Here is a 13216-nt window from a genome sequence, read left to right as displayed (position 1 = left end):
AGTGGATGGCGATAGGCTGAAATGATGATGATGACTGCTCTTGTTAGGGCTAGTGTTAGCCAATCCTCTCAGATTGAGCCCGTGAGCTCATCTACCCGCTCGGGCGTAGCTGCAATAGCCCCCTAAACTACGAACGAAGAGGTATCGGAAAAAAAAACCATACAATTGTAGAGATGCCAAAGACAGAGAAATAACAGAATGATTTCGACATTCAATTTTTAATCTAGTCACGATAATATCAAATGATACCGTTATCATATCTATAGAAGAAGGTTTTTTTTTTTTTGTGTAAAACACATATTCGGGTCATTGTATGTTCGGCGGCTATAACAAAGAATCATGTTTAGAATCACGCTGGGATGTGTGACGTTATGGGACTAGTGATGTGATGAAAGCATGTGATGTGATCGAAAAGTGATGCACTCCAATAATTTGTAATAAGCAAGTTGTTGAGAGTTTTTTTTATTGGTCCGAAAGCTCAACTAGTTTGCGTGACAAACGAGTTACGAGTGACAAGTGCACACGGAGTTGGATTAATTGAATACGAAGTGAATTAATTCAATTAAGTTTTTCGTGTTTTTGTATTAAAAAAAAAATAATTTTTTTTTCGCGAAAATGTCTCCGATCTACGGTCACCCCGATTACGATTTCGGCCCTTATGAGCCCGAAAACGAAGGTGACCAGAAATTTGAGGAAAACCCGGCCAGTCTGACGAGCATGGCGTTTTGGTACATGATGGTGTTGATCGTCATGCTTCTCATCTGGCTGTTTCTCTTCTTTTGCCTAAGGATCATATCACTAAGTAAATAATTTTTTTTTATCCTAGAATTGCGCGTACCAATCCGGTTTGAACAGTGAAATAGATGATACGCGATACAATAGAAACTTCGAATATACATAATATTATATATTGGATGGATATGGTCTTGCATTGCGGTCTGTGTGCTTGGTACGAGTTATTTAACGTTCTCCATACCCGATCCTGTAGACAGAATGGTAAACAGTCGACTTCGCCCAAAACACGTCGTTACGGTTCCTTCCGATCCATTAACGGTGCTTTTAGGTACCACAAGCACCGGTCACCGTCCTCGTTGAACCCGTCGCTGGTGACGAAGGGTTCGGCGAGCGAATTAACCCACAGACAAAGCCCACTGAGTTTCTCGCCGGATCTTCTCAGTGGATCGCGTTTCCGATCCGGTGGTAGATTCTGCGACGGCTCTTGCTAGGGCCAGTGTTAGCATCACTCCGGTTTGAGCCCCGTGAGCTCACCTACTAGCTAAGGTTACACTGAAATAGCCTCTCAAGGCTATCAGATTAGGTAGGATAAAAAAAAGAACCCACGACTCTTGGCGCAAGTGTCGCGGACGCTAACTACAGTACCGCCGAATAGTTATAATCAATTTAAATAAAATAATGAGATGATTTTTATTATAATTGTGAAGCTGCATCAACTAATGACCAAAACATATCACCCATTTACTTTAAAACAAATCGAATAACTAAGAGACCTTAAATTGACAAATAGCGTTTCAAATTAAATACCACTTTATCATCTACCTAATTAACGTCAGTCGTCACACGATCGTGCTCATAGCAACACGCATATTCAATAATATATTCGATATTAAATTAATAAAAGTAAAAAAAAAAACTTTATAACGAACACACAGTAACGCTTAATGCGCGAGTTATCGAAAAGATAAAAAGCTTTCAGTTAAATCAATACGCGTTCAGATCACGACCAGTTCTGTTGTTTCAATGTAACGTTAAAATAGAAAGTGAAAAAAGCAGTGTTATTTTTAAATAGCATTTCGTTTTTTTTTGTTTTTTTATTTTATTTCATTATGGGTATGTCTATAATTTACTCTTCGCACCATCATGAGAGACCACCGGACTATTATGAGAGACCACCGGACTATCATGAGAGACCACCACCGACAGAGAGTAAGGAGGGTGATCCGCTGACGAATATAGCGTGGATAGCGCTAAGCGCTACAAGTACATTGCTGGTGTTAATATTTATAGCTGCGTGCATCCGAATTATAATCATCGGGACAAGTAAATGCATTTTGTGTAATTAAACCGCTTTAAAATTTCGCGCGACGCAGCGACAGTTTTAAGCTTCATTTAGGGCTGAGTCGTGCAGCCTTTTTTATGAAGGAAGGTTTACTGGTGGCTCGTTGGCCTTACCAGTTTCACCAGGACAGGTGGGCGAGCAAAGGCCCAGCCAATAGGGAAGGGATTTGCTAACAGTTACTGCCGCCAAGGAGATCTAAGAACTCAAGGGCAGCTGCTTCGCGACTGAATGTCAGTTGTGTTTCTTTCTACCGTTAGCTGCTGTCTTTTGTTAACCTACTCATATTCAGCTCTTAGCGATGAGGTATTCTGGAAAGAACTTGCCAATATCAGCCCTAGCAAGAGAAAAACTTGGCCGAATCTACCCCTGGATCGGAATCTGAAAGGATCCGACGAGAACCTCAGTAGCTTCTCTTCGTCTCTGGGTCAAGTTTCTTGAGGGTGACCGGTGCTCGGAGCGCCTAAAAACAACGAGAGCGGATCCAGAAGACCCGAATTGCCATGTGCATAGTCAATATTGCATAATATTTTAGAGTAATTTGTCAATATTTTTCTTTATCAAAAAAAAAACAAGTATCGAAAGTATCTCTGATTGTTCCGAGTCCAGTATTTGAATTGTTTGGATTTTCAAGCATCTTACTCGACGCCAGCATTTTTTCTGACGTTAAAGATTAACCGAACTGCTCTCGAAGTCACGCTCTCAGAATACAAACCTCAAAGCATTTTTTTTAAATGACTATCTTTTTCAATTTCAGGGCAAAAGACGCGCAACACGCAGCAGAGGAGGGTATATGTAGGAACTCGTGCGCGTCCGTCACTAGAACAGACGGAGCCTACTATATATGTCAGTCCCTCCAATTTGCCGCCACCTCCCAAATATGGTAATATTTCTTCTTTTTTTTTCTCCACCTTATTTCACTAGGTGGGGACACAGCTAAAGCTAATTTTTCTCTTCTCTTCCATTCTCTTCTATCAGCCGTCATCTCAACACTCACTCATCTCTCATATCGTCATTCACACACTCCATCCATGTCTTCTTCGGTCGACTTCTTCCCCGTCTACCTTGCACTACCATTTCCATACATCTCCTAGTCACATGCATCTCGTCTCTACGCATCACGTGTCCATACCACGCTAACCGTCCGCTCTTTAATTTGTTCATTACCGGGGCTACTTTCACACTTCCTGTGATATTGTAATGGTATGGTAAATATGGTAAGATTTGTTAACATGAGACAATATTTAAAGAAAAATGCGCACGTGCAACTTGGTGCACGTGAAAGAAGTGAAACTTTTTTCGGTACGTACTATTGTAACTTTTTAATTTTTCATCCTTAAATCAAATTTCTGCTTCAATAGGGAATGCTGTTTATAAGAGAAACGGTCTAGCTCGCTTTGTCTTTTCCCTCTCTCCACGGTCGAGTGGTTCGCGAGACGCTCTGTCTATTTTCTCACTCTCGCTCTTCCTAAATTGTATCTTTTCTCTCTATCCGTAACGATCTATTGCGATTTAAATTTTACTCTCCACGCGCCTAAAGAAGCTTCACTTAAGAAAAGCAGACTTCAACAAAACAAATTTGGGAATAACAATAATAATAACTAGGAATAAATCACGCACGGACGTCCGGCCCCAATTTAGGATTCCCTGTATTATGGGTACCAGAGATTGATAATAAAATTCAAATCATAGAACCAAATGCGGATGTAGTAAAAGTCATACCTACCAAAAGAAGCAAGCCCTTCTCTATGGCACATTGCAATGGATATTTATGGAGATATTATAACCCGAGGAAGGTTGATGTCAAATAGTTTTGATATATGTTTTATAAGCGCAAGAAGTAGTTAGATTGATTTCAGGTATTAGGCTTTAGTGAAATCATTCACGTTCCTCTAAATTCGGCGCTAAATAAATAAAATTCGTTAATACATTATTACTTTGGTAACAGAGCGACTGTTGCTAAGGATATTTAAGTCTAGTTTGTATTTCCGTCATTTTGATGTAATTGTGTATTCGATCACGTAGCTATTTGATAGCGGTTTTCCTGTTCCGATATATATTGGCTTCGGCAACTGCTGAATGCAAAGTGGTTCGTGAACTACACATTTTTTTTGCTGTTTTTCGGGCAATGGCTTGAACCACACCCGATGGGGCTCAGGGGCACGCGGGGTATGACTTGAGGGTCCACATATGTTGAGAGCAGACCCCGTGGGTGTTTTAGGGCATTATCTATTAAACGGCTCCCTTTGCACTCTCTATCCTGACGTCCGAGATCAGAACCCGGGCATAGTAGGCTCTTTCAGCGTTTTTTTTTTATTGCTTAGATGGGTGGACGAGCTCACAGACCACTTGATGTTAAGTGGTTACTGGAGCCCATAGACATCTGCAACGTAAATGCGCCACCCACCTTGAGATACAAGTTCTAAGGTCTCAGTAAAGTTACAATGGCTGCCCCGCCCTTCAAACCGAAACGCATTACTGCTTCACGGCAGAAATAGGCAGGGCGTACCCACCCGCGTGGACTCACAAGAGGTCCTACCACCAGTAATTACGCAAATTATAATTTTGCGGGTTTCAATTTTATTACACGATGTATGGATACCATCATTTCAAGGATCGACATCATCAGCATGGCAGATGCGTGAACAGTTATGTTATTTTAATTGTGTAGTATCATGTCGGAAGGCAGTGAGGTAAGAGGCATAGATCGACCTGGGGAGTTAAGGCTGCGTCACATGCTATCGTCACTCTTACACGCGCACTTGTCAATACCCAGGGAGGAAAAGTTAGACTTTCTTCCCTGTGCAGCGGGGTAAACCGAACTTTCGGCGTAGGTAGGAGAAAAAAAGTAGTAATAGCAATCAATGATGAATGATTATAATCAATTTCAGAGTGTATGGCGCCGCCCAGCTACGAAGAGGTAGTCGGTGTGCATTATCCCGGCTGTCCACCCCAGCCGATCACCCAGCCGATCACAGCGGCGCTGGCGCACCAAACTACCCCCCCAGCCCAAACCACCGGAGGAAACTCAAGGCATAACGAGACAGCAGCGAAACCAGACACCGTCGTAACGGTAGCGACCGAAGATTCTAGAGCATCGGTAACAGTGTCTTCTAGATCATGATTTTTACAACAATTTCCTTTAGTCTTATATAAAAAAAAAAACAATCGAACAATGTATATTCAAATAACATAACGAACGGTACTAAAAAAAAAAGTTCGTTAAAAAAAGCTAATTAGCATATTAACGTTATTTTTATTAAACGTTATTTTTTTTTATAAAAAATAAATAAAAAAATAGTGACCATATTAGATTTAACAAGACGTAATTTTTTAGATTAAATCAAAAGATTATTAAGACGTATTCGAAGCAATGCGATTGCCTAAAAATATTTTTAGCGCAGTATTTGCTCAGAGTCACATAACCAAAGATATACATACATTGCTAAAAGCAAACGCTTTTTGGCTGTAATCAGACAATAACGTTAATTCCCATCGTTATATTTATGTAATTTTCTCTTATTCGTACACTCTTGACAGAGTGGTCGTGGTCATGCACCAGTCGGATCCTGCGATACCGATGCTCTCGCGATGCGACGCCATGTGGCACGATGTTTCGCAGAGTGAGAGCAATCATTTATGTTGGAGTGAGTCACAGATTTTATGAGGTCGGTCCATCGTGTTGGAGATCGTTCGCGAGATCTTTCGCCCTCGACTTTTCCTTGCACCACCAACCGCTCAATGGAGTTATCATTACGAGTGATGTGCCCGAAGAACTTGAGGATTCGTAATTGGACTGTATGACTGAGCGCTATGACATTTCCTTCTTCAAACGAGGCTTGTGGAGAGTATTAAGCGGTAGGCAGCGGCTTGGCTCTGCCCCTGGCATTGCTGAAGTCCATGGGCGACGGTAACCACTCACCATCAGGTGGGCCGTATGCTCGTCTGCCTACAAAGGCAATAAATTTTTTTTACGTAATATTAATAGCTAAACATATTTTAGAATGAATTACATTTCACAGCTCTTGGTTTCTCTAAATCATTTCGGTGGATACACAGACCGGACAATATTTTTTATCGGAGTTTTCAAAAGTCTTAATATCGCACATACGGTTCGATAACGTCACTTATGCAAATTATGTAATTTTTCATGAGGAATGTTGGAAAATTCAACATCTATACACTAATATTATAAAGCTGAAGAGTTTGTTTGTTTGAACGCGCTAATCTCAGGAACTATTGGTCCGATTTGAAAAATTATTTCAGTGTCAGATAGCCCATTTATTGAGAAAGGCTATTATAGGCTTATATAACATCACGGCAAGACCAATACAAGTGGAGCACCAATAAAGAATGATTCAAAATAAGGGTTTAAATAGCTCCTTAACATTCTATAATTCAAATGTATTTTCACTTTCTACGTAAATGAAGTGGCGGGGTAAAATTTAGCGTTATGCCAATGTAACTACTCCACGCGGACGGAGTCGCCGGCAAAAACTAGTCTTATTATATAATTCTTATACAGTTCTGCTAGACTATATAAATCAAATAATATTTAAACTACAACTTCAAACTTAATCAGTAAAAGCAAACATCTCTCTCTTCTCACTAATAACTATAAAAAAAACTGTATTTTCTCATACTCAGTTCAGTGTTGACAACAAAATTGCAAAAGTGACTTTATAGCAAGCACCATATATGCCATGTACTTAATCAAGAGTGCGCTCATGAATGTAAGCGTTATCTAACAGAAAAGTCTTAAAGTTATGAAAAAGCTGAAATAAGTTTATGTTTTTTTGTTTCACTAACACCAAGTGTATCATATCGAAGTTTATTTGGTTTAAGCGACTTTTCGCTTAACACGCGACGTTTATCTTTGTAATTATTTGGTACTAGCTGACCCGGCAGACTTCGTAGTGCCTCAATCGATAAATTAAAGACCTAAACTTTTGTATAAAATAAACTTAAAACAAACAAAAGAAATCCGTCCGACGGCGACGGGGGACACATCAAAGGGAAAACAAAATTGTTATTTTTATTTAATTCCGAGCATTTTCATATTTATCTACCTTATAAACATTGGCTAGACTTCCACAAATAATTCAAGACCAAAATTAGACAAATCGGTCCAACCGTTCTCGAGTTTTAGCGAGACTAACGAACAGCAATTCATTTTTATATATATAGAAGATTAGCATCAACAATTCGTTGTTTTAGTGGAACTTCAATTATATTTCCCACATTTAAATAGCTGAAGATTTATTTTTCGTCAAGATATTTTTTCAAATTTTTAAACTTTGGCTCAGCTGTAAAGTTGCAAAAATGTCGATACACCCAAATTGTTTTTCATCCCTCGATATGTTGTTGAAAATTACGCGATCTAATTAACAGCTTAGGATTTTAAAAATCTAGATCATTTCAACATAAATGGAGCAGTGAAAGATTTTATGGCTTGCAGTTAAACTGACAAGTTAAAAAGCTATGAGTTTGTATAAAATAACTAGTCGATTATAATACTGTGTAATATAGCAGTATTACCACGCTAAGTAAAAACAACGTTATAATAATAGCGTTTATAAGGAATCCTTCAAAACGTTACAATGCTTAGTATTTTTATTGATGATTTATGATTATTATTTTTACCACCTTAATTAGTCTAAATAAGAGGACGCTAGACTTTTTGAAGTTGTAAAAATAGCATGTCGGATGAACAGCGTTATAATTTAAACACGTTATTGTTATAATAGAGTTGATAAGACTATTTCTTTTGTAATATTTAAAGTTATATTATGAAATGTTTTTGAAATATTCTGTGCCTATTAATTATAATCAATTGTTTAGTGACAATAAAAGAAAATAAAATTAAAACAGAAACTAATCGTACTGAGGTTTGCAGTGTGTGTTTTATTTCAAACTAAATTCGATCAGTGGTAGCGCCGTCTATAGATCTCATGTATGGAAGTTCTTCATACTTCTGTATGGAGCGCCTCCTCAGAATATTAAAAAGGTAGGCAATTAACGCGGTGCCACAGTAGCAAGTGCGAAGATTTAAAATCACTCTTCTTCTTTTTTTTCTCTACCTAAGACTATTAGTCTTGCGAGACTATTCCAGCTTCTCCGTGACGTGTAGGTGAGCTCACGGGTCGCAAACCGGGTGTATTGCTAATACTGGCCCTAGCAAGAGCAGTGCTTTGCAGACTCTACCACCGGATCGGAAACGCGACCCAATGAGAAGATCTGGCGAGAAACTCAGTGGGCTGTGTCTATGGGCTAGTTCGCTCGTCGAGCCCTCAGGTTGAGCCCGTGAACCGGTGCTTGAAGAGCTTAAAAGCACCGAGAACGGACGGGAATCCGATAGGACATGTTATGGCTGACGGTGGCTCTCTGTTGCTCCGTCACTGGGTCGGATTAATAGACAAGCAGTCGGGCATTAGCAACGCCTAGAAATTAAACCTAAAAACGACACAATTTCTATGTCAAATTAAATATAATAATCCATTTTGCTTTAGATTGTGGCGTGGCAGTTACTATAATTTCATTGTATTTCTCGAACGCGGGTCAGACCGTACGGCCTCAGAGAGAAGCGTCTATATCTATATCGAATATTGTACAACTTAACTAATATCTCTCTATAAATAGAAATACACATGTAAAACTCTGACATTTCAATCGTATATAAGGTAAATTAGAACGCGCTGGGAAACATTATGTGTTGTACGTTTAAGGCTTCAAAGGCAAAAACGTGGTGCCGTATCTATCAGCATAATAAACCACACGAGCTATGAACAAGCCCGTTCACATCGTCCCATACAGTGACGAAATAAAAATCGAAAAGCTTGAATTTCAAAAGTTTCAATTAAAAAAAAAACGTAATTTGGGAAACTTTTATTACATCGTCTCAAACTTTTTCGTCTGTGTGTTGTAGTTCGCAACAGCCGACCGTGTAGTGTATAGACTATTACTCATTTGTGCCAGCGCTCCACGCTATTTTGTTTATTTTTGTCAGCGTTTAATGTAAATGTTGTTGTCAGAGTTACATGTCTATAATGTGAAAAAAAGTTTCACTTTTACCGTGGTTTCATAAAACCACACAATCCTTTTTGTATCATATTCCTATCTAATATTCTTCAACAGCCTACATCAACTGATGGAGACCATAGTGAAATTAGCGACAGTATTTGTAAATGTCCTACACGAGGCGAAGGATCGCAGAAGATGTCCTTAGAACACTTAAAACACTTTAAAATTCTCAATTCGCTTCTTCCGCTTCGCTTCAGGTGTTTCGTTCGCTGTTTCGCTTCGAGTAGTTCTGATTACTAACTGACTGGGTGCCATCTTTGCAACGCTTTTATAGTCGAGACGAAATCCCTAGAATCGTCGAGAATATTTCACAAAATTCTAGTATTGTGTGTTTCCGCTATTTGACAATAGATGGCGTTGTACTTCTCGAGCGTTCTAGATGCTACTAGATCCTTCGATATTCGTTGGACTATTCGACGATAGATGGCGTTACACTTACCGGCGTAACACTACATATGAATCCAATTTTATAATCGGGCACTGTGAACCGTCTTTAAGAACATAATTTCTAGGAGCGACAAGATCAGGCGTGGACTGACATTCATTCTACGGGCTCATTAAGTTCTAATTATCCGGACTGAGTTCTCACTTTTAACCATGTAAGTATGTAACAGCTTTTTAGCCGACTTCAAAAAAGGAGGAGGTTCTCAATTCGACTGTATGTTTTTTTTATGTTTGTTATCTCATAACTTTTGACTGGGTCAATCGATTTTGATGATTCTTTTTTTATTATAAAGCTGACGCTTCCCGTGTTGTCCCATTTCAATTTAGTCTAGTTCTGATAATGATATCCACGAGAAAACCATATAAGTCTTAAATTTGCATTAAGTACGTGCGCGACAAATAGATGAATAAGTCAATAACTCAATATCACGCCAACCGATTTCGATGATTATTGTTTTTAGTGTATATTAATTTGTTTTGGAATTTATTTATTTTTTATTTGAAGTCGGTTTTTGTTAAAGCATCTCTATTTACAATTATCTATGTATGATATTGTAGATGAGTGAGGTGAAAGAGCTCGCGGCTCATCTAGTTGTTGCATAGACATTAGACATTAAGGTAGCGTAATAAAAATAAACAATGAACCCTTATGAGGCTGCTCGGAATATTCTGTACCATCAAAATGACCAAAGCATGAATTAGGGAGACATTTAGGCCAGGTGATGAGGAATTAGCAGTGCCGGCTCATGGTGGCTTCTTATCTGCGAATGAAGACGCAGTCAGGGAATAACACAATAACACATAATGCCTTGCCTTTGTTGTGGTAGCCATCATACAACACAAAACACAAGATATTTGACAGTTTTTTTTTTATTGCTTAGATGAGTGGACTAGCTCACAAACCACCTGGTGTTAAGTGGTTACTGGAGCCCATAGATATCTACGACGTAAATGCGCCACCCACCTTGAGATAAGTTCTAAGGTCTCAGTATAGTTACAACGGCTGCCCCGTCCTTCAAATCGAAACGCATTACTGCTTCACGGCAGAAATAGGCAGGGTGGTGGTACCTACCCGTGCGGACTCACAAGAGATCCCACCAGTAAAATGTATGTGTCACAAGCCAAATAAGAATTAAAAAAATGTAAAAATCGCTGTGATATTAAAGAAAAAAAAAGCCACATTACATCAATGGCGCGAACCGGTCCCGTGCCATTGGAACCGCGTACAGCACAGTCAATTCAACACGACAGCAATTAACTGCATTGTTTATTTATGTTTATTTACGAGGTTAAGCTTGTACGCAAAAGTATGTCAGCGTTAACAAATTATGAAATCATTATTAAGTAAGTAAGGTTTTTTTTTGTATTTTTTAACAAAAAATAAATAAGGACTTACACGTTTTTATTAGCTCTTTAAGTATATATGTATATACTATATGTATGTTTTTATGTAACGGAATTTTTATACGTCATTTTCGCCGGCTTCAAGGCCTCAAAATTTGCAAACGCGATGACGGATGATGAAACAATAATTTTTCAAATTCACTCTAATATCTTGAACGGTCATTCTCCACCAGGAAAGATAGGAATAGGTGGAGAATGGCAGTGAGAAGACTACAGAAGACTCACGTTCTTCAACAATGAGGGAACGACCTGACCTGTATCAAGAGGATAAAAAAAAGAGATGAAATTAATTGTTAGCTCAATTAGCTAGGAGTGTTTTTTTAGTTTTTAATGTAGGTAAAAATTTTTATTGAATGAGTTATGTATAAAAGAATTGTTAAGTGTGATTTAAAAAAGAAATCTCAATCGAAATATGTATAGAGTTTCTAGTCAGCACACATTTCAAAGTTAGTGGCAGCATTTTTTTTAATGCTTAGTCGTGTGGACGAGCTCACAGCCCACCTGGTTGTGGTAAGTGGTTACTGGTGCCCATAGACATCTACAACGTAAATGCGCCACTCACCTAGAGATATAAGTTCTAAGGTCTCAGTATGGTTACAACGGCTGCTCCACCCTTCAAGCCGAAACGCATTACCGCTTCACGTCAGAAACAGGCGGGGCGGTGGTACCTACCCGTGCGGCCTTCCAAGAGTTTCTACCATCAGTAATTACGCAAATTATCATTTTGCGGGTATGATATATATTACACGATGTTATGCCTTTACCGTGGAAGTCAATCGTGAACATTTGTTAAGTACGTGTTTCATTAGAAAAATTGGTACCCGCCTGCGGGATTCGAACACCGGTGTATCGCTAGATACGAATGCACCGAACGTCTTATCCTTTAGGCCACGACGACTTCATCACTAATATACAATTTCAAACGTCTCATTGTCTAGACGTATGCAAAAGTCAACGAACGCAAAATCCTTTACATAACATTTTAATGATATATGTAAATATTGATGTTGCATTTCAGTAAGACAACGTTGAAGTAAACACATCAGTAAAACAATTCATAATGATGTAATGATAATAAATTATAACAGTATATTATCGTGATTTTATTTGTGAAAAATTAATAAGAGCTTTGTAAATATTAATTTAATTTTATCATGTTTACGATGAGTTTTGTTCAAATAAAAATTGAAATCCACGGAAAAACCATTACGTTTGTCTTCAGATACAAAAAACAAATCAAGTCATAAATCAGTTGTGTAGTCGTCGTGGCCTAACGGATAAGACGTCGGATGCATTCGTATTGAGCGATGCACGGTGTTCGAATCTCAGGCGGGTACCAATTTTTCTAATGAAATACGTACTCAACAAATGTTCACGATTGACTTCCACGGTGAAGGAATAACATCGTGTAATAAAAATGAAACCCGCAAAAATTATAATTTGCGTAATTACTGGTGGTAGGACCTCTTGTGAGTCCGCGTGGGTAGGTACCACCATCCTGCCTATTTCTGCCATGAAACAGTAATGCGTTTCGGTTTGAAGGGTGGGGCAGCCGTTGTAACTATACTTGTGACCTTAGAACTTATATCTCAAGGTGGGTGGCGCATTTACGTTGTAGACGTCTATGGGCTCTGGTAACCACTTAACATGAGGAGGGCCATGAATTCGTTAACTCATCCATCCACCCACGATGTATACTAGAGGATAAGGCATCGGTGTACCAGCATATAGAGACGCTACTACGTGTGTGCTCAAATCCCGCAGTCAGCCCCAATTTTTCTACTTTGAAGCATTATTTTCTCGATGAAAGCATAACAATCTATACATATAAATAAAATTGGAGTGTCTGTTTGTAATATTGAAATAACTGCTTTTTACTACATGCATATGAATATATATACGGTACATACACCAAAATAGCATTTTTTACAATTTTTGTCTATCTGTCTGTTTGTTCCGGGTAATCTCTGGAATGGCTGGATCGATTTTGACGAGACTTTCACTGACAGGTAACTGATGATATAAGGAGTAACTTAGGCTACTTTGCTTTACTTTACTTTTTTAGACTGGTTTCGCCTCGCGTCGTCACCCGCGGTACGACAATAGCCACGGGTAGCATCGCGGGACTCAGCTATTAATAATAAAATTTTAGTGTAATAAAAGCAAAAATCTTCGTCATGCGTTGTAATATGGTGCGACGTACCGTAAGCTCGC

General features: G+C 38.8%; 1 protein-coding gene across 11 annotated transcripts in view; it reads left to right on the top strand.

Moving 5' to 3' along the window:
- LOC114240943 (uncharacterized) overlaps positions 1-7955 on the top strand; it is a 96340-nt gene extending 88385 nt beyond the window's left edge. For 9 of the 11 annotated variants that reach the window (XM_089739171.1, XM_089739173.1, XM_089739175.1 and 6 more), the window contains exons 2-3: positions 2832-2957; positions 4966-7955. In XM_089739171.1, coding sequence (XP_089595297.1) covers positions 2832-2957; positions 4966-5198 — 359 coding nt within the window. In that variant the 3' untranslated portion in view covers positions 5199-7955. Of the gene's footprint in view, positions 1-312; positions 803-1563; positions 2059-2831; positions 2958-4965 lie in introns of those variants that run through there. The other 2 variants (XM_089739168.1, XM_028171634.2) reach the window with 2 other exon arrangements.
- The last annotated feature ends 5261 nt before the right edge of the window (positions 7956-13216 follow it).

This window comes from Bombyx mandarina, chromosome 28 (assembly GCF_030267445.1).
Source record: "Bombyx mandarina strain Sakado chromosome 28, ASM3026744v2".
Lineage (NCBI taxonomy): Eukaryota > Metazoa > Arthropoda > Insecta > Lepidoptera > Bombycidae > Bombyx > Bombyx mandarina.
The sequence above is the reverse complement of the archived record's forward strand: the minus strand, read 5'-3'. Positions and strand labels throughout refer to the sequence as shown.